This window comes from Macadamia integrifolia, unplaced genomic scaffold (genome assembly GCF_013358625.1).
Source record: "Macadamia integrifolia cultivar HAES 741 unplaced genomic scaffold, SCU_Mint_v3 scaffold711, whole genome shotgun sequence".
Lineage (NCBI taxonomy): Eukaryota > Viridiplantae > Streptophyta > Magnoliopsida > Proteales > Proteaceae > Macadamia > Macadamia integrifolia.
The window spans coordinates 49,474-72,734 of NW_024870520.1; the positions used below are offsets into that span (position 1 = coordinate 49,474).

Consider the following 23,261-nt stretch of genomic DNA (forward strand, 5'->3'; position numbering starts at 1 on the left):
CAACTTGGGCCAGGTTGGAAGAGCGAACTGATGTGACCCACCCAATATAAAGAATAGGTTATCGGTCCCATGTTAGGATGAGACCAAAGAAAGCAGGATTCACTAGTGTTAGGGAACCTCAACAAGAGTAGGACTGGGACAGTCTACAATTCAGAGAATCCACCCTGTGTCTGAATAACGATCACACCATAACATCAACACAGTCCAACCCACCGCAAGTTGCACCCATCCCAAATTCCGAACTCAAACTATACAACAACTCATCCATTTCCCAACTGAATGGGTTGGCTATATGGATCTTTGCCCTCCAATCAAGCTCTATTCGAGCTCATATTTGACATAATGCCTAAGCTATGCATGTCTTTCCTCACTTCTCCTAGGGTCATCTTAGGTAAGCCCCAGCCTCTTTTAGTTCCTTCAATCTGAATCAAATCACTCCTCAGTACGGGAGCATCTAAAGGCCTTTATTGAACTTGGTCATTCCTTACTTCATCCTCCCAGTTTTGCTACACATCCCTCTCAACATTCTTATCTCCATTTATCTACATGATACTTACTTGACTGCCCAATATTCTACACCATACATCGTAGCCAGGCATATGACTGTCCTAAAAAATTTTCCTTTAAGTTTTAAAGGAATACATCGATCACACAACACTCCAGATGCATCTCTCCACTTCATCCATCCTAATTTTATTTTTTGTGGAACATCATCCTCTATAGCACCTTCTTTATTTATGATTAAGCCCAGATACCTAAAATAATCAATTTGCGGAACCTCCCTCTCATTAATTTTCACCACCTCATTATCCATCCTAGTTACCATATACTCCGTCTCCGTTCTTATCCTTAAACCTTTTGATTCCAAGGTTGATCTCCATAACTCTAACTTGGCGTTAATCCCTACTTTTGTCTCATCACCAAAATAATATCATTAGCAAAAAGCATACACCAAGGAACCTCATCTTGAATGTTTCTAGTTAAATAATCATAATAAGCACAAACAAATAAGGACATAAAGTTGATCCTTGATGTAACCCAAGTAATTGGGAATTCACTACCTTAACCTCCCTACAGTTCTTACACTAGTCAGTAGTCACCACACATCATGCATATCTTTAGATGTCCACATATTTACTTAAAACATTTTTCACTAGCACTTGCCAAATTAACTCTCTAAGAACTTTGTCATAAGAATTTTTTCAGGTAAAAAAAGATCATATGGAGATCCTTCTTGCAATTTCTAAATCTTTCCATGAGTCTTCATAGTAAATAGCTTTTGTCGTGGATCTTCCTAACATAAAACCAAAATGGTTCTCTATAATAGTAGTTTCTTGTATGGTGGGTTTCAATAATCTTCTCCCATAATTTCATAGTATGACTAATTAATTTTTTGCGTCTATAGTAAATGCAGCTCAAAATGTGATATGTGCACAAATAAGCGGGAATAGTTACTTTTGAGATAGAATTTGGTTGTTTAGGAATTTTCAATTTTGTAGGAATTATCAGCTATTGTAGTAGTTATTAGAGAAGTGGTGTTAATGGAGTAAGAGGTTGTAGCTCTTTTGTAGCTGTTATCATATCCTATTTAAGAGAAAGGACAAAAAAGTAAAGGCAACTAATGAAATCCTAAATTATCTCTTGATGTTATCTTGAAAAGAGGTCGGCTACTTCCCAATAGGCCAGGACATCATGGCTTCGTCCTTAAAGCTAACCTATCCTTTATTATATTTTATTTATTTCTTCTTTCTCAATCCCTCTCTTGTCTTAATTTTCTTATTTTTTCTCTACAGAATCCTTGCACACATCAAAATGTCACCTATATTTTTGTAAATCGGAACCACAATGCTTCTCCTCCATTCATCTAACACTTGTGCTTATAATCTTATTAAATAGCTTGGTTAGCCAAGATAAAACCACCGATTCCTAAGCTCTTCTACAATTCTATTGGGACTTCAACCGGGGCTGGTGCCTTGCCTACTTTCATTGTCCTTAAAGCTTCTTATGCTTCAAAAACCCTAATATTTTGTACATATCTATGACATGTGGTGTCTTGATGGGTAATGCAGTCTTCCAAGAACTCAAATTTTGCCACTAATAAAAAGCGAAATTTTTTAAAAAGAAACATAAGACTGGCAAGATTATGTTTTTGTTTGGGTGAATAAATAATTCATTACCAAAGAGAGAAAAAAAAAATACAACCCCAAAGAGGGGAGGGGGAAGAAGAGAAACAAGACTGTCAGGGGGAAACAAGATTCCTGATTACAGAGCTTATAAGTGTTATTGCATGGTTGTCCTTGTTGGCAACCTGGCCACGTGGAGTGATGATGTGGCTAGTTTGGGTGACGTGGTCAAAGTGATGACATGGCAGCGTTGAGTGTCACTGATGAGAAAATATAGCCATATTGTGTGTATGGAGTGGTTTTATTCATCCATGGTAGGTGGTGCGGGTTTCTAGGTCAAAACTGGTAAAATTGGCCTATTTACACTCGGGGGGCATTTTCGGCAGTGAAAAAATATTTTTGGAAGACCTTTTCTCATGAAAAAGATAGATTGTAATTTATCTAGTCCAATGCATTTGATTTCATCGCGTTCCGATACCATATGAAGAAGTTACAACATTTATGGCATTCGGGGGAAATTTCAGCATTGATGATTAGTATTTTAAAAGAAGTTTTCTCCATGTAACAATACGAAAAAAATCTGATCTTCCCAACGGTTCTGATTTCATCACATTCCGATTCCATATGAGGAAGATGCATTATTGGAAAGGTCTAGGGGCATTTTGGTCTTTTTACATGGCTGAGTTAGATGATCGAGTCTTCTGGAAAGTCGTAGAGTTTCCAGTCGCGGTTCCAACGCACTTCGTTTCATCTTAATCAGATATCGTATGAAAAAGTCACGTGTTTCCGTAAAGCCGGTTCGAAAATCCAAATAAAAAAACCAACAATAGCTCTCGGCCAATGGGGGTTCTTTTAGAATTTTGGTTGAATTTTTGGAGGGTTTTTTTGTAATTATAAGAAGTCAGGGGTTGGTGCACGATTTAAAGAAGTGGGTCTAGATCAAGTGTAGCGCATTTGCATAGAAAATATATAGAGATTCTATATATCTTGATCTGAACCAATCATATCAGATTGGTTCCGATCTAACGGTCAAGATCAATGGAGCTTTATTAAAGTCAGCCGACAACGTACCGTGAAACGCACTGCACCAACCAATGGCACGTCGACAACGCTTCTGACCACTGACGCAAGCATTGACTGCCTACGTCATCATGATGTCATCTGATCCTAGATCTACGGTTCATGTTCACTATCGGTTATGAGAATCCGATGGCTCAGATTATTAGATTCTCTTTGATGAGATCTACGGCCAGATTTGTGCCCCTGTTTCGCGTGCCGCCGGTGTAGCCTACGCCACTCCTACGAAGATTTCATTTCAGGCTATCTCATTGCTCCAACTTCAGATGGCCATATCTCCCTCATTTTAACTCCGATTTGGGTGAACCAAATTGTAGATTCTTCACCTCTCCGAGCTCTACACAATGGAAGAGAGAAATAAGGGTTTTAGGGACTGTAAGGCTATAGTTTTCGTGTGTGAATCTCCTCCCTCCATTGTTGACCATTGAAAAGCTTGAAGGCTTCATGTGAGTTATTTTACACTCCATTAATTGTGGTTTAAAAGGGTAGTTGGGTGGTATTGATGGCCTCTTGTCTCTAAGCCAAGGGAAAAAGAAAAATGGAGAGAGAAGCTTCCCCCTTTGTTGGCAGAACCATGAATGGGTTTTGTTGCTCAATGGGAGTTTTGTTTACTCCATTAATGAGGGTTTGAGGAGGTGGTTAATGTGTGTTGATGATGCATTGATTCAAAGCCAAAGAGAAAGAGAAGAAACTAAATGTGGGTTTTCTTGTGGTTACTTTGAAGAGCAAAAAGCCAAAGGGGAGAGTAGGTGTGAACACCAAGCTTGTTAGTGCAAGTTTCCAGTCATCCCAGGCAACCGGTTGTGAGATTCCATAACCTTTGATTTTCATTATATGCATGTATGTATGCTAAGGTTAGGTGTGGATGAACTGTAAACATGCTAGCTAGTTGTGGATGTCTATGCTAGGCAGGGCTCGACTATAGGGCATTGATATAAGCCCAAAATTACTGTATTCTTTATTGAGTGCTTAATGGGTGCTAAGCACCGGGAGTGGGTGCTCCCATGTAGTAGGTGTTACACATTGTACCGACACTGTGAGTGCATCTCAGCTTTGGCATGAGAAAATTGGGAGTGAGTGCTCCTGACTGTAGGTGTAGTCAAAAGTAGTGTATTGAGTAGGAACGAAGCCTTTACAGGCACTACTCTGGGGATGTAAGCAAATTTTCAAACCTCGTAAAAACCCTGTGTTGTGAGTGCTTGTTATTTGCATTTTATATTGAAGTGTGTGGAATGCGGAATGGGTTTGCACACTTAGAAGTGCCTATGAGAGGCTAAGTGTGCATACGTGCAAACAGAGACAGGTGTATCAGGTTTTTCTTGGCCAGACATCGGACAGGTTTTTTGGGATCGGACTTGAACTCACTGATTCACCCCCTCTCAGTGACTGCCGGGTTACCACAATAAGCTCCCAGGAAGTAACAATGTGACAATTTATGGGGGAGGGGGGACAGGTAGAAGAAACTTTTGAGATCTTCACTTTGACATCAAAGATGATGGAATTCCAAATCTTTCCTAACGGCTAAGAGTTGGAGGTCCACTCCCTATGATTTCGCTCCATCCAAATTTGGTTTAAAGTAGCACAGAAGGCAAGTTTTCCCACGTAGTCACAAATAGTCTTTCCTTGGAAGGTCATATCCATCCAAACACACTCCCTTTGGAAAGGGAGAATTCTTTTATTAACCGGCTAGCATTTGGAGAGAACAAGCTTCTAGATGGAGGAGGAGACAGGGCAAGCAAAGAATAGGCGATTCGTGTCTTCCAGCTCAGATCCGCAAAGGTAGCATAAAGGAGAAACCTGGATACTTCTTTGAATAAGGAAGGCTTGTGTGGGAAGGCAGTTCATAAAGCTTTGGCGAGGAATGTGATGCTTGAACCAGATGAGTTAATAATTTTTACTTCATTTATCTTTTCTTTCAATGATTGGAGTGTTTTATATCAAAGTATATAAAGGAATAAAGGCCACAAAAAGGCCCGTACTTAGGCCCAACAACTTAAGTCATAACAAGCCCATGATAGAGTTGGAATTTAGGAGTTATGAAGAAGCAACAAAGAGGAAAGAAGATGAGAGAAGGAAGAAGAAGATGGTGGTAGAAACAAGAGGAAGGAGAGAAAGAAATTCGGTGAAACTTGGGTAACAAGGATCAATTCCTTCACCCCTATATTGATTCACTTGACCAAATATAGACCTAAAATTACTACTGACGAAGTGGTAAGGAAATACATACAAATGGTAGGGCTCGATTCTAGTATGACCACTGATAGACTTTTGTGGAGGATAAGGACCCGCGTAACCGACCCCTTGTAGGGGATGTTCCTATAATGTTGTTCTATCTACTTCTTTGACCTCTTCTTTTACCATCTTCTACTTCCTTTTGTTAGTTCTTTTAAATTGTATTTCTATTACTTTTTAGACCATATCGGATCCATGTAGCCAACCTCATTTAGTTGGGATAAGGTTATTAGTTGTTGTTGCCAAATGTATTGAGAAATTACATCCACGCCCCCATGTCCACATAACATAGACAAGGGAAGTAAGAAGGTAAAAGTAAAAAGGTAAAATACAGATTAACACATTACAACATATTACCACTTAACAAACATGGGCCTAAAGTACCTTATTAACTCTAATAATAGGCCATGACTTGAGTATTAGTCAGGCCCATATGTGGCCCATTTGATGGTTATCACTTAATCCCATAAGCGGCCTTTACATGGCCATCAGCCAGCTTGGTTGGAGGATCTCTTTGGTGGATTTTGTAGGTCCATGTGGCTTCCACATGGGTGTTGCTACAAACTACTTTAGTTTCGATTATGCTTAGTTTCCATATATATGGTAGGCTCTAAGTATAGTAATGCAACTAGGAGTCTCTCTTTTGTTTTTAGAGAGTTTCTAATTTATTCTAGTAGTATTGGATTTCCTTCTGGAAGATCCTAGTGTCTTAGCAACCAAGTAACCCCACGTATGGCAGGGTTACCATTCCTTGTAATTTTATCAACAACAACAAACTCAGTCTTATCCCAACTTAATGGAGTCGGCTACATGGATCCGAGAAAGGAAAATATAGAAAAATTAAAAGTGAGGAAAGTAGCACAATAACAACTAATAAATAGAAACACATCTAATGGGGTCTGCTTCATGGATCCTTGCCCTCCAATTGGCTATATTCAAGGTCATACTGGAAATAAGGCCTAGATTGTGCATGTCTTTCCTCACCACTTCTCCTATGGTCATTTTCGGCCTGCCCCTACCTTTTTTAGTTCTTTCAATCTGAATCATATCACTTCTCCTTATTGGTGCATCCCTAATCCTCCCTTGAACATGGCCATTCCACGTCAAACAACTTTCTCGGAGCTTATCATAAATCAGGGCAACTCCCAAATCATCTCTAACATGATCATTCCTTAATTTATCCTTCCTTGCTTTATTGCACATCCATACCAACATCTTCATCTCTATTACACATAACTTATCTATATGGCGCTTCTCAACTGTCCAACATTCCACCCTCGTACATCATAGCCGGTCATGCGATTGTCCTATAGAAGTTTCCTTTAATCTTTAAGGAGATAAGTTGGTCACATAACACTTTAGATGCACCTCTCCACTTCATCCATCCCATTTTAATTCTCCATGAAACATCATCCTCTAAATCACCTTCTTTATGTATGGTTGACCCCAAACATATAAAAAGTCAGTTTGCGATATCTCCCTCTTCTCAGTTTTCACCATGTTGCTATCCATCCTAGTGTCTATTACATGTTGTTATCTGGTTTTAACTCATTAATAACATTTCTACCGTTATTGATCAAAGAAAAAACTATAAACATATAATGGATAAAATAATAATGTGTACCTCTATTTTCTTCCTCCACTTATCATGTCCCTTGAGTAAGAAATGTACCGGGATGAAGGATGACAGGAATATTATCCAACCTAGTGTCAATACCAAAACCCTGCAGATTTAAAACAAGACAAATCAAAATGATGAACTGATGTTACAATGCAAGTCTAATATAACATATAGGTAGACAAGCATAAGTTGCAACTTTATATGATGTATAAGTATCATCTCCCAAGGATCATATCAATTCTAGTGACAACCAACAAGAGGTCAACTTTCTATTATGGTTCTTTCTTGCTTGTGGCATTCATAAGACAAGGGCAGCTTAGGGTCGTACATTTATAGTTTCTAGTACTATCAGAAACGTAGAGTTTTTTTTCGGATGAATGAAAAATCCATTACTGGGCTATGGGGAGGAACCAGCAAACCAAAAGAGGGACAAACCCAAAGGGGGGAAGGGAAACAAAGCACTAGCCGCTAGCCAGAAGGGGAAAATAACCATCAAAGGGGGGAACAACACACAAAATGGAGGGCCCCAGGATACAACAATAACTTGTTCCTTGGGGAGTCTCTTATAGTATGAGGCTTGAGAGAAGCAAATTTGAAGCTGACGTCAGAATAGATGGCTTTGCAAATCTTATCATAGGAACGAGAATTAGACATCCATCTATGAAGGTTCTGCTCCGTTCAGTTAAGATTAATTGTAGCACAAAGGTGAGCTTCTCCAATCTAGAGTTTTAATAGTAGAGGTTTAATATGTAGTTATATGGATAGTGAGATGGACGAAGTGGAGAGGTGCATCCGAGTTTTGTGCAACCAACATGTCCCTGTAAAACTTTAAGAATGTTCTATAGTATAGTCGCACGACCAGCTATGATAGACAAGTCGGAATGTCGGGCTGTTAAGAAGCGGCATATTGATAAGCTATGTGGAGAGGAGATGAGAATGTTATGGTGGATGCGCGGGAAAACTAGGAAGGATAAGGTAAGGAATGATCGTATTAGGGCTGATTTGGGAGTTGCCCCAATAAATGATAAGCTGCGAAGTCATTTGAGATGGTATGGCCATGTTCAACGGAGGCCATCGCCAGTAAGGAGGAGTGATCTAATCCAGATAGAAGGATCCAAAAGTGCTAGGGGCAGGCCAAAAATGACCATAGGAGAGCTTATGAGGAAATACAGGCACAGTTTTGGCCTTGTCCCAAGTATGGCCTCGAATAGAGTGGACCGGAGGGCTAGGATCCACGTAGCAGAGTTGAAAAGTATTTTGGAACTAATGAGATTATTCTCTTTCTATGCAGCAATGCCCCCTCTCTCTTCCCTAACTCTTCCCTCTTGTGCTACCACCCTCTTCCTTCCCCCCCCCCAACCCAATTCCTTTTCTATCAGTCCCAATTTTCCCACAACTGGGTTCATCAATTAACAGCAAGGAGGCAGCAAGACAGCAAAGGAAGACTTGTAATAGATTTCCCAAACCTGTCCTACATCAGAATGTAGAAAGGACATATAATGCTCACAAAAGACTGGGTTCATGCGCTTGAAATGGGCCCATCTTCTGAGGTGCAACTTTGTGTTGGTACCGGGCATATAGCTCTCTGGTGCAATCCGTAGCCTCACCATGTCACCCAGCTGAAACTCACTGAATCAGCAGTGCCGATCAGCAACAGCCTTGTACACATCATTGCACATTGCAATGTGTAGGCATACGTTGGTTTTTTACTTCAGTGATGTGCCATATGAACTCGTCAGCTTCAATGCTAACTCGAACATAGAAGAGTGAGGAACCAAATCTGTTGCCCTCTTAGGTTGCATACCAAGCACTATCTTGAAAGGTGTTCAACCAATGGCGGTTGAAGGAACTATTGTAGGTGAACTCAACAATGTCAAGCATTGACAGCCAAGTCTTCTCATAGTATCGAATAAGACATCGCAAAAAATTGCCTGAGCTTTGGTTCACAACTTCGGTTTGTCCATCCATCTGTGAGTGAAAAAAGTTGTAGACCAGCTTTGTGTTTGTCCTCATCCACAGAGTCTTCCAAAAATAACTTATGAACTTAAAATTACAATCGGAAACAATCGATTCCGGTAGTCCATGCAGTCACATTTATTACCTTGAAAATTTTGGCTGTAATAGGGCTAGCATTAGAGGTCTTTCAACAAGATACAAAGTGATCCATTTTCACGAATCTGTCCACCACTACAAATATGGAATCGTGCTACTCCTGAGTAGTGGGTAGCCTAATGACACAGTCAATACTGATGAGAAGACATGATGCATGACGAATGGGCAGCAGGGAGTACAATCCTTTGTTTTGCTTTGCTCCCTTGGAAAACTGGCACGTACGACATGTTTTTATCATGTGTGGAGCATCCGTTTGAAGATGTGGCCAGTAGTAGAGATCAGCCAGCTGAGAAAGAGTTTTATTTTTGCCAAAGTGTCCACCTCCATGTAGCTCCCAAATAAGGAGACTTTCTTCAAATTGACTCAAAGTTTAGACAACGCAAATAACATAGCCCCCATAAGTTCCATCATCAATGAAAAGCCCCAAGGTTTCTAAATTTATCATCCGCCCCTGTAAATGTGATTCTTAGGGGCTCCTCATTTGATTTTCACCCATTCTATCATTCCCTGTTCTATACTAGCCAACTCAAACCCTCCATCACCAATAATAAAAGAAAGGGGGATATGGGTGTACCTTGCCTAATTACTCGTGCACTCTGAAATACTTCCAAGAGCCATACAGATGAGAAATACGAGAGATGCCACAGATGTGCACATGTTTATTCAATACCAACAATTTAAACCAAAACTTCAAGCCTTACTCTTTGGAGAGGAAGGTAATTCAATAGTCTATTTTGTGCATCATTTCCTTATCTTCCTTCTCTTGTTGCTAGGTCAATACTTTGACACCAAGGTTCTAAATCTCGGTTTCAAGGCCGGTTTGACCCTGGCCAAAAACGAAATTTCCCAGGCCCAGGTTTCGGTATTTCGATTGAAACCTGGTATTTTTCTGGGCCAAACTCGAAATGTCATAGGCTGTTTGAAACTACAGAAACTGGTCGAAACTCAGTATTTTTTGGTCAAAACCTGGTACGGGACAGTTTTGAACCATGATTTCATACCAGTATCAGTTGAAACCGAGATATCTCGATTGAAACTGCAACTTTCGACCGAGATTAAGAGCCATGTATGACACACAGCTATAGCCCTATTAAAAGTGTATCTGGCCACAATAAAATACGTTAATAAGTCTTAATTACTGCACCCAATACCTTTTTACTGCAAGAGGCCAGCACTTTAACCAAAATTCCTGTGTTCACCCCCCCCCCCAAAAAAAAAAACTAAAGGCTCTAACTACAAAATACATTGAATATAGACGCCAAATTGGAGGCATCTAGATCCAAGGACCACTGCCTGTTTAATGCCTTGATCATCAGCAGCAATCCACCAACCCCTCCCATTCTCATACTTGCACAAACGTGTGGTGGTTCAAACCCATGTGACTTATCAAGATATTAACTTCTTTGATAAAAATCATTTATTCATCAAAAACCGTTCAACACTGCAACTTCATCCTCCAAAAAAGGTGCATGCAATCGTAACCCTGCACATGTATTCAGTTTGTTCTTTCACCATCAAATTCATGAAATAAAAAAAAATAAACAAAGTGTCTTTCTCCAATTATTATCAACATGTCTATAGATTTTATTTTCCATCACCATGGCCATAGTTTCAAAAGAGGGGGAAAAATTCAACAAAGAAGGAGACGGGAACAAAAACAATTGAAAGAAAGCTGCAATACATCATTCAACCATGTCAGCAATATCAAGGTTTCCCACTTTCCACGTTCAAAAAGCCTGTAAGGAACAAACTTGAAAACCATTAGTCTTGAGTTTTATTCCATGTCCTAAACTCCTAATTGTCGCTGTATAACCTAACAACTGACAAGTGAGAGAAAGTATGTTGGTGAAAAAAAGATTCACAATTAATACATACTAAAGAATAATATAATATGCAAAAGTAAAGTCAAAAAATTGGAATACTGATCTTATCCCGTGCAGAGACAATAGCAAGTGCCATCAAAGGAGAAGAGATCTAACCTTGACGGAAAAAGAATCCCATATCTAACTACCACCCCAAAGCACCAGAGAGGAAACAAATAAATATTCCAATTCCAAGGTTCCGGAGGATTTGATTTGAAACAACGTGTGAATGAATCCTGCTCATCAAAAGAAGAATTTCAATAGATTACAGGTAAAAACCTCAAGATATTTTAAAGACATATATAATGGGGGCTAAAAAACCCACCACTGATATGGTTATGTCAAGGGATTAATACAAGGAAATGCCATTCAAAGTCATAAAGGAGAAGGTGCTCACAATGTGCCAAGACCTTCCACGGAAAATGGTGCAAGGCATAAAACAGGGCGCATATATAATAAATATTTTGAAAGACCATGAATAATATATAATATTCGTGAACACAGATGACAATTTATTTTTTTATGGCTTGGCTTTGTATCTATCAAGCAATCCTTTCTCAATTTGCACTCTAATTAATTATCCCTTTTCTTTTCAATATTTTATTTAAGGCCTTGAGATGGATATAGTTCTATCATTTCTTTTGATTTCATCATTTTCTTCTGAAGCAGAATGCAGACCCAAACTTTGACTGGTATATGAAATAAGGTGTTTTATTCCTTGCATACAATGGAATTAAATCATGTGGTGATTTTCTCGAGGTCCATCTCTTTCTTATCACTCAATTCTACAGTGACCGACCACCACCATTAAAACCAGCTAAACCCTTTCTCTTGAGCATAAGCATCATAAGAAGTCAAGAATTACCAAATCAAAAAAGAAATTATATGCAAGAGGAATAATGTCTCTCCACTAATATGAAGCTTTTGCTTGGCCTGCCCTTAAACCAAAAGCTTTCAACAGTATAAAGATATCTCTTCTTAAAAGAAGGTTCGTGAAGATGTCATACTCTCACTTTTACCTTTACAAAAGTTGAACTTGTATAAAATAACTAGACATTCTATATTCAGCTGGTTTCAAGTTTTAAATATAGATTTTAACAACAACGATCATTATTGTCAAAAAATTTTACTGGCACCAAGGACTACAAACAAAAGGTGTGTCAAACTACACCACCAATCTAGATATTACCTCGAGTAAGTGCAAGGAACTCAGGAAACAGTGGATCTATGACAAGGAGGGGAGCGAAGAGGTAGAGCAATGTAACAAAAATCATTTGAGGATGTACCCTCGACCTCAGAAAAAAACATAGCGAAAAATATTGGTTATTAAAATTTGCAGTGGCAATACAGAGCTATCAGAAAGGTCCATCATAACATTTTTGTTTCCTGATAAGATAACCCATAAATATAACCTGCTTGAAAGGATTTACTTTCCCCATGAAATTCTTCATTTTCCCTCGACAGGTTGTAATTTTAATTGGAATACGAAAAGGAGCTAACTTCAACTTGAACCATTTGTGTGCAAAAGCTTATTTTTTCAATTTAATGGTTTGTTACTGGGAAAATACAAATGACATCATTAATGTTGTCTAAAGGTATTCATGGAATGAAACCTTCTCTTTTTTTTTTTTTTTTAAGTGTATCATAAAATTAGAGAACCTGTCAACTGGTTAGTTATTCATATTTAAGTGCGGAAAGGAAAATATCCATAATTCTATTTACATCGATTCAATGAAGAAATAACAATGGAACCATTTCATTCAATGTGATGAAGAAGTGCGGGATAAGCAGACCTCATCCTACTTGTGAAGCCTTAAATTATCGAAATTATCTACTAAATCAGGTATGCATGAACTAGTATCATATAATTCTCCTTAAGATCACTGCATATATAAAGGAGGATGCCATTAAGGATCTAAATTGAACAGAACCAGAACACCATATAAGAAGCTAAGAAGAGTAAACAGAACCATACATCAACGATAGCTCCAGTAGCCTCTGTCAAAGCAGGCGAAATGTCGAGCAAATCGCGCCTGATTGCCATAATTAAAAGAGATGAAACATTTAAAATAGACAAATTAAATTAAGAAAAAAGGTAACAGGATCAAGGAACAAGGGAATTCATTACAGGCGAAGCTTCTCGTGAAATTCTTGAATGGAATCGGTGGGCAGGTATTCTTCAATGTTTGGTCGATCTAAATCCACCTCCGAAGTCGAGGAGTGAACCTTGCTCATGATGCCTTCTCCTTCTCTCTCTCTCTCTCTCAAGAAGTGCTTCACTCTGTAATATGCTTCAGCTCTTCCTAGCTAAATTGGAGGATAATAGTCACAAGTCATCCCTATTTCAGAGTTTGCTTAGATTCCCTGGCGCTTCAACACGTGTTTACATCATCTCTCTCTCTCTCTTCCTCTCTCCCCCTCTCTCTCTCGGGAATAGGAAAGAGTGGCATGATAACGATGATGATTCTGTAATTTCGTGTGGATCACTGGATGCTACAAGGAATATTAGGCTCTGTACGATATTGGATGCGGTATCGGTCTTGGCCGATATCGATACGATATCAATCCTATCGGTCAATATTGAATGGATCAAACGGATTCAATAAAAATTGGTTTTTATTTATAATTTTACCATTGATCCGTATCGATGGATAGGTATGGGATTGGGCCTGGCTGAGAATCGGTATCAGCCTCTGTCAATATTGATACAGGGATCGATTCGACCCATCTAATACCGATTCTTGAAATCATGCTTGACACTCTCTTTCCTCCCCGGCACTATATTGACATGTGGTGTCATGTTTTGCTTACCTTATCTCGTTTGCTCAGTTTTACCAAAATAAAATTCTCGCTTCCAAAGAGAATCCTCCCTTACTTTAAGGTATGTCTAAAAAAATTACACGTGTTGTTATTATTGGAGATGTGAAATATATACAAGTAAACATACACATATGAAGGGATAAGAATGGAAAATGAGATATTATAGAGATAGAGATAAATCAAAAAACAGCTCATAGAGATTTCATCAGTAAGGAGTGTCTAGTTAAGGGTGTCAAAAAAGTCCGGCCAACTTGAACCCACCTTAGCCTGCCCTAAGCTCTATCAAGGCCTGGGCTGGAATTGTCAAACCCGATGCAAGGGTGGGCTGGGCTTGGGTTGAGACCAATCCGGCCCAATTCAACCTTATAAATATCATATTATCATACTGCTATATAAAAGTGCGTATTCCCCTTCTTTGGTATACTTTTTCTAAAAGATCAAAAAACCATTGACATCTACTCAAAAAAATTTTCAAATGACTAAAAAACACTGAAAAAAATCTCCAAATGACAAAAAACCCCTCAAAATGGAAGATGAAACAAATAATAATTATATAATTCACTATAGTTCTCTATAATTATTATTATTAATAATAATAATAAATTAACTATAATTCTCTATAATTATTATTAATAATAATAAACTCACTATAATTCTCTCTCTCTCTCTCTAAACATGGAGGAGAAAGGGAGAGTGTACAGAGGAAATAGAGAGAATTATGGAGAATGGGGAAGAAATGAACAATTATGGATATATTAAAAAGGTAAATATCGAGTGAGATATATTAAAAAAAACAAAAACAACCCCACTCATCCTCTCAGTGTCTTTGGTAAGTAAATCCTAATAATAATTATCTCTCTCTCTCTCTCTCTCTCTCTCTCTCTCTCTCTCTCTCAACGTATAGGAGAAAAGGAAAATAATTCCCAGAACAATTATGGAGATATTAAAAAGGTAAATATGGAGAGAGATATACTAAAAAAAAACCACACTCATCTTTTCACCCCTCAAAATGGAAGATGAAACAAATAATAATTATATAATTCTCTCTCCCTAAACATGGAGGAGAAAAAGGAAGTAAAAATCTTTATAATTCTCCATAATTAATAATAATAATAATAATAATAATATCATACTACTATATAAAAGTGCTTACTCCCCTTCTTTGGTATACTTTTTCATAAAGACCAAAAAACCATTGACATCTACTCAAAAAAAATTTCAAATGACCAAAAAACACTGAAAAAAAAATCTCCAAATGACAAAAAACCCCTCAAAATGGAAGATGAAACAAATAATAATTATATAATTCACTATAATTCTCTCACCCCTCAAAATGGAAGATGATCAAAATTAATAATAAACTCTCTATAACTCCTTCTCCCTCTCTCCCTAAACGTGGAGGAGAAAGGGAAGTAATAATTAATTATAATTATTAAGTATTAGGTTTCCAACAAAACCACCGGTTTTTAGCCTTAGAATCTCTCTTACTCTTCTCCTATAAATACCATTTTCCCTTTTTTCTTGGTATTTTTGGGTTTCCTCTTCAGAATCTGGTTTTGCTCTTCATGGTGGAACCAGAGCTTTAATGCTTCTTCTTCCGTTTTTTCTTTCTTTCAGTGTTTTTAAAAAAACATTGAAAATCACAAAGAAACTGCTTTCTTACTTTCTTCTTTGATTATTACGTACTTGCATGTTTTTTCTCTACTGTGTAGAAGCCTGCATTTTCAGATGGATTCATAGTTGAAGCATTTCTAGATCGAGAGATTCGCTTAGAAACCAGATTTTACTGCTTCTGGTTCATTTGCGGTAGAAATTTTTGTTGGATTGAACATTATGGTCTCAGTCTCTCAGGTTCTTCCCGTTCATGGAAATAGATTAACTCTGAAGAAAGCCCTTGTTATTGTATGTAGTTAGTGTGACTATTTTTTCTTACAGTTCCAATTTACAAGTATTTATGTATTTCCATCTCTAATTTTTGTATTTTCCTGGATGTAGAGAGGAACTTCGTGTTTCTTGTATTTGAAGATTTGGATAGAGGAGTAACAAGATTTGGTTTTTTCTTATTCTGAGATCTCCTGAAGAATTGAGAAATGGACAAAGAATTATTATGTTAGTGGAAATATATATTTCTGGTAGCAGGTTATCGACGTTTTTAATAATTGCATTAATCAGATTTTTGAAACTCTTAGCATTCTCAAAGATCATGAAGAAATATGATAAGGTTCTAGATAATTGACAAAAATTTCACACTTGTTTATGTCAAGTTTTCAATGCAATAAGTTTCTATACTGGTAAAACAAAATGAACCTCAAAATTTCCCATTAGACCTTCCCATTATGTAATTTGAAATCAAGAATTGTCTCATTTTCTTATTCATTAATTAATTTTAATTTTTAGATTACTTCAAAATGGGAAGCAAGGGCTTACCTAAATTTGGTTGACAACTCCTATCTTGAAAGCTCGGATGGGGATTGTCCAAAATATTCAATTAGATATAGAGATCATATGATAATTTGTACTGTGTATAGGGGAATCTCGATTTGCGAAGAGATACTAGCAACTTTGGAGCATGCCTCTGGCTCAACTTGATGAAAATATTATTAGTTGGATTCTTGATTTTTTTTTTTTAGTTTAAAGTAAAAACACTAATTTTATATATTTTTTGTATTTGAATGATCAGTTGGTATCTTCCCACGAGTGCTATATGGAAAGAGGGGCATTAGCTCATTCTCTTATCGTACATAAATAAATTGAAAGATTTTTTTTTCATGTATAAAGTCTCATCAATCCCTTTAGGCATTGAAGCTGAGAAATCAAGCATTGCATCTTTTAGACTTGAGAATTGGAGGAGAAATGCAGTGAACGAAGGATGGGGACATTAATATTCAATTCCAAAATGGATTGCAACAATCTGGACTATAAAGCCTAACTACGTTCTCTAGAAGCAAACATGTCCAAGACACATATTGGATTATGTCTTAATGGCATCAACTAGTCTAAGAGATAGGCAGGTGAGTATATAGGTACAAACCATTGAAAGCTGAAAGCAAGGCCCGAAACGTACAAAGTTAATATAAGGACGTACATTTATCGCAATCTAAGAGAAAATCAGGAACCTTATTAAGTTAAAGTTCCTCCTTGGAGAGAAGTCTAGATCAACCTCTTCAACTCCTTCTATGGCAGCAAAACATATCCAGTCCTCAACTTGTATAGGACCCTCTGTCTTGGATCAAAGAAGAGTTAGAATCTATATACTTTAGTGTCTACATGGAAATTCATAACCGATCAACTATTCTGTCGACCTCCTCTAGGCTCCAACCTTGTGGGAAGTTCTTGCCGAAGAATAGACCATGAATTACAGAATCCTGTAGATAGAACTCCCATCTAGATTCTCCTTTATTAATTAATAATTATTCAGATATTACAATCTCAAATTCCCTCTCTCAATCTTACTCTACCCATTGAGATTGTTGGGAAATGCCATGTGATTGTATGTTTTTCTGTCACTCAATGAGGCTGCTGCACAAGTATCCTCTCAATTTCTTTGTTGGATCCCCACCAACACCCACACCACCTTCTCCATTTCTCTTTGTTGCCTCTACTTTCACCTTCCGCTCCTACAAGCAAGGTTGGTATTATTACTGCCTCAGCTTTAATCCTTTATGATCAATATATGTTTTTAAATAATAAAACTAACACTTGAATGTAACAACTCTAAAAAATTTGAATTTTATATCTAAATATTTGACCAAACGTGCATTTGCACGCGCAAGTTTACTAGTATATATATATACACTAGTAAAATTACACATGCAAATGCACGTGTGGCTATATGTACTAAAGAAAATCAAAACAGAGAAATGCTTATTGTGCCAGGAATGACGGAAATCAATAGAACATTAAATTTCACCTACTATAGTGAAGCACATGGTAGAAAAAAGAAAGAGAAATATATTGGGCGAATGATATAGTCACTTAATAAAATGAGTTGCACATCTAAGAATAAGAAAACAATTTGAGAGAGAGAGAGAGAGAGAGAGAGAGAGAATATGAGAGTGTTACTATGCTCAAACACAAAGCCATCAAATCTAGAGCAGCTTGGTCCTCTATTAAGCCACAGAACAACTGAGTCCTTCGATGGGTTCCATATCGAAACAATGAAATAGTAAAATAGTTTTCTCTCATGACTCTCATCCACCATTATACCTTCAAAACCTATATCACAAGTTCCGCCAAATAAGCACAAATAATTAAAATTTATCGAAATTAAAACAATATTGGAGAAAGGAAGAAAAAGAGGACTAATCAAAATAGTAATTGAAAAAGAAAGTGCCATTGATACCAAGAAGATAGCTAATTAGAGCACTCTAAAGAGCTACTACGATTAGGCCAAATCTCAAAATAAGTAGGCAAATAAGATAGCAAACTAAAAGAAGAAAAAAAATCAAGTAACCATCAATGCCTTTATAGTTGAAAAGATCATGAGACCCTCAATGCAGAAAATCTTTAAAATTAAAAAAATTAATAATAAAAGAAAAAAGAAAGTGTAATACTCTATCCTATGGAGGGAAAGTCCCAAGTATCTTCAACTCAAACACTTACAATGGCAAAGGAATATGAGAGATATATTTCATATTTCTGACATCTTCCATAGGGTCGACAATGTTGTGGAGAAGTCAGAATTTCAATCACCACTCAAACAGAGGGAGAAGAAATTAAACTTACCAATGTCGTTGATCACCAAGGAAGCAGCTGAACTCTGTCACCTCACCTTGCGGAAATTCACACATGTCTGAGGAATTTTGACTTGTCCTATAAAGAAATAAGCTCCCTCTAAGAACAAACAAGAGCTAAAGTGAATCATAAAATGGGAAAACCAAAAACTAACCAAATTCAAAAGAAATCGTATCACCACAAACGAAAGTCATGATTTGCTATAGTAAATAATTGCCAATGTACTGTTAAACCATTAGAGAGTGGAGACTATTTTATATCAGTAACAGACGAAAGGAATATTAAAAAAAGTATATGAGGATGTGAACAAGGAAGTGGCCTTGAATCATAAAATGGGAAAGCCTTCAAAAAGTTTTCCTTGCTAGAACCACACAATTTTTATTAAAAAAAAAAAGACACGACGTTATATATGATTTATTCATAGTATTCTGCTTTGGGTGGTTTTAAGTAGCATGTTACCTGAAAATATGGTAAGATTGGTTATCCATGAATCCAAATCCTCTACAATTCTTGCATCGAATAGTGAGGTACAGTGCTACCTACAATACTGGAGCTTCACGATGACTTCGTAGATCAGTTTTTGACCCAGATCCAACAGAAACATTGAATCCCAAGCCTGAAATTATGCCACGTTAGAACTGTTCATGTTGCAGCTGTTGCTAGAACTCTCTCTTATTGCTTCATTGAAGAAGAACATAATACTCACTCTTGATGTAGTGATGAAATTATCTCAAAGTATATGTCTCTATCACATTATCCCAAGCAGCTAGATGGAGCATCGAAGAAAACCCAAAATCTGAGGTCATCTCCAAATGGTTCTGGTTCTGATTTTGATTTAAAAGTCTTAAATCTTGGTTGTATTGATGGTATAGAAAGTTGGAATTAGGTCACGTTGGATTGATTGTGCTTTCTTGCAATTCAAACAAAGGAAAGGGATCAAATATTGGCTCGGGATCATAGTAGCTTGAATCATTAATGGAAACTAATGGGGTCATCTGTTTCTTGGATTGAGATGGTTGCAAGAGAACAAGATGGTTGCAAGAAGTCTTCTTGTTCTCTGTAATCTCTTCTCATCTTGTGCTTCAAATACACTCCAGGACTTGTGGGTTTTTAGGTCAATCTCTCGTTGTCTGAGTTTCTTCTTCAGATATGAATTCCAAAAGTTCTTAATCTCATTATTTGTTCTCCTGCATAATTGTACTGCAATCTGAGCCCACCTACAATTCCAAAATGAGCGAAAGACTCGCATCACTGAGTTCATAAAATTCTGGTTCACATTCTTCAATCCATGAATTGGAGATATCATCAGTACATTTTGATTTCCCGACTACACCTTGGCAGAAGGAGCTATTCTCTAATCTATCAAAAACCAATCATTACCATTTGATTGGAATAATTAAGCTCAACATGCATAGTGAACTACTGATGACGCATGGGGAAGGCAACTGGCAAGGAGCGCGGAAGAGATTGAATAATGAGAGACCTGAGAGATTGGATTCAAGGAAAGAATTTGATTATCTTAATTTCCTATTTGGTAGGAATTACATTGAATGTATTACTATAAAAAAAAAAAAGGGAGAAAGAGGGGGAGGGGGGGAGGAGGAAAATAGGAAGTAAATAAAAGATAATGAAGGATTCCTCTGTCAATGGATAGAAATTGTAGTTTGAAAGGATTTCTTTTAGTAGAACGCAGTTGGAGAGGATCTGGATTCTGAACTCAAAAAAAGATATGAACGATCTACCTACATGAGCCTAGACTTAAACTTTAGCTTTTATGGATAATAAATTAGCCTTGTGTGCAAGGGGAGAGTTTGTAGATAAGGAAATCATGTTCCTAAATTCTCCCTTCGCAACTCTCTTATCTTAAAGTAGAGAATGGATAGGAAAGGAGATCGTGACAATAGGAGAGTTTGGGGAGAGAAGGAAAGAGAAGTGAGTCTATATGGGGGAGTTTGAGAGAGAAGGAAAGTAGTGAAAATTGTTAATAAAGATAAATAAAAGGGTACCAATAATTTATAATTTATAAAAAATCAAAGAGAAGGAGATTAGTGAAGGAAATATGGTATTTAAATAATAAGTAAAGGGTAAAGTAGTCAGGTGAAAGATTTGCCAATTTTATCCTTTCTTCTTCATTATCTTTTTTTCTATTCTTTTTTCATTTTCTTAAATTACTGGTACCCTTTATATTATTGTATTTTTATGTTACTTAAATACTATTTATCTCTCTCTCCTATTTTCACACGATTTTTCCTATTATCCACTTTTCTATTTTTACTAAAACTCTTTCTCTCCCTCTCACTCTCATAAGATATTATCCACTTTCTTTTTTTAACTAAAACTCTTTCTCTCCCTCTCACTCTCATAAGATATTTTCCACTTTCTTTTTTTAATTAAAACTCTTTCTTTCATTTTCTTACTAAAACTCTCCCTCTCACTCTCACAAGATTTTATCCACTCACTCTTTCTTTTTTGCCCCTCTCTCTATCTCTCTCAAAGCTCAAGAAACTCAAAGATCAGAAAGAAGATTGGGGCATGTACGTGATTATTTACATTGAGGCTAGGAAATTTTTTTTGCCTTGATTGTCATTTGTACTGAAAATTTTATGTTCTCTTTGGGGTTTCCACATTCTTGATCATCAACTCAATTCTTTCTAATGAAAAAGAAGCAAGGTCTGAGTAATCGGAATCGGTTATCCAAATCTAGAAGAATTGGGATTTTAAATTCTTAAGAGTTGTGTGCCACTCAAGTTCACTTCTTGGGATTGCTTCTAAGGCATGTTCTTAATTTGGATCTTGTACAAATGACTAATTTACAAGTAAGATAATGCTTCTCACCCTATCTATTGAGTGTGAAATTATTTTATACCAAAGGAGAATCAATCACACTTGATTTTATGAATTGAAATTGTGCTTCCTTTGATGTTATACATGCAATGGCAGTTGATGGTGATGGTAATCTTGATAAGGCGTGATGCAATTTGGACACAAGGTGTTGATGGCAACAATATTGTAGTTAAAGGTCGCAACTTTCAGACAACACAGATTATTTTGTAACTTCAGAATCGATTTAGGGTATGTTGCCGACTCCAGGAGGATGAGAACGAAAGCAATAGTAAGTTCTATCGACTTTTTTCACTCTTACTTTACTTTGATCGAGTTTTTTCTTGATTATTTGTCTTCTAAGAATGAAAATTGTCCTTATTTCTTCTCTTAATATTAGATAGAGAATACACAATGTAGTAGATTGCCGAAACGTGTTCCGCCTTATTCTTCTTGTAGGATAAGTGTAGGATAAGCTCCATAAGAATGAAAGGCACTTCTATCTCTTGCACTTCACCGTTATAGTCTGTGCTGCTTATCCTTTGTATATCTGATAAGTTAGACTTCTATTTCTCTTGAGCTTCACCTTCCTAACTAACTTTCTTTCTTTCTTTTTTCTTTTCAAATGAATCTTACCTCACCTACTCTGAGAAAAGGGGGAAAAAAATTTGTTCTTATCGTTGTGATTGGCACATTTTGTTATGCTCAAGGTCACTCAATTGTTGTTATTATCAATTATTTGGAAATTTGTCTTGGTAGTGCTCCTGAGTTTCATTTCCAAATTGTAAAATTTCAGATTCCTTCCTCACATCCTGCTTTCATGCTAATTGTCAAACATCATTCTTTACTCCTATTGGAGGAAAAAGATGCTTTTTCCATCAAAGACTATAAATTTGAATTAAAAAATGGCCGATGCTCTTTGAATCTCATCCGAGGAGTTATAGAAAATTGTGTTATAATATCCCATTGTATTGTAACTGCCAAAAATTCATTACTGTTTGCATGTCTGTGTCTAAAGCTGATTTCCAAAATTTGTGGACTTTAAAAGATGGCTTGGAAGTCTTTTTCTGGTATTCATGATTACCTATTGCTGGGGCCTCACTCAAATGATAGATGACGGGTTTTGCACCCACTAGAAAGACATCTGCTGCTGAATACCTACGCATTAAACAAACCACTAAGCTTGATAGTGATAAGGACAATACCATACACTGAAAGAAAAAGGGAGGGAAGATATTTCAACCTCAAGGGCTCTCACTGTTCAATGCCATTAAACGCTTTCTGTGGTTGGATAAGCTTTTCTCAATATTCATTTTTCTCCCACTCACAATGGCCTTTATAACAAAGAGGAAAGTAGACGGGAAAGAGACGGAGACTAAGAGAGTAGAGAAAGGAGGAGAGAGTGAGAGAGAGAGGTAAGAGTTTTAAAACAAAAGGAAAGTAGAAGAGAAAGAGAATAGAGAAAGGAGGAGAGCAGATGAGAGAAGGGACCTGACATTAGACAATAGAGTCCTAAAGATGAAGATGGTATTTTTTATTTTGAATTCGGGGAAAAAAAATTTAATTTTGGCCTTGCTATGAACCCAAACAGATTTAGTATGATAGAATTGAGACTCAAGATGTGGGTGTTTTATGGTTTTGGGCCCATCTACTTGGGTCCTGATTATTCCCCCTGTCCATGGTATTTGATTGACCAAATTTTACTGTTATGGGGATTTGAGGAGGAGAGGAGCAAAACTAAGCCAAAACCACCCGATAAAACCTAAACCAACCAAACGTTTATGTTCTTGGTTCAGTTTGGGTTTGGGATTTTAAGAAATACAAGTTTTGTTCGGTCTCATTATCTCACCCCCCACCCCA

At 37.0% G+C, this 23,261-nt stretch overlaps 1 protein-coding gene across 4 annotated transcripts in view; it reads right to left on the reverse strand.

The window, feature by feature from the left end:
* Positions 1–13,481, reverse strand: part of LOC122069784 (glycerol-3-phosphate acyltransferase 9-like) — a 29,963-nt gene extending 16,482 nt beyond the window's left edge. For all 4 annotated transcript variants that reach the window (XM_042633874.1, XM_042633876.1, XM_042633875.1 and 1 more), the window contains exons 1-4: positions 13,156–13,481; positions 13,003–13,060; positions 11,145–11,263; positions 7,057–7,156 (exon numbers count right to left, since the gene is read on the reverse strand). In XM_042633874.1, the coding sequence (XP_042489808.1) occupies positions 7,057–7,156; positions 11,145–11,263; positions 13,003–13,060; positions 13,156–13,262 (384 nt within the window). In that variant the 5' untranslated portion in view covers positions 13,263–13,481. The remainder of the gene's footprint in view (positions 1–7,056; positions 7,157–11,144; positions 11,264–13,002; positions 13,061–13,155) is intronic.
* Positions 13,482–23,261: the final 9,780 nt, after the last annotated feature.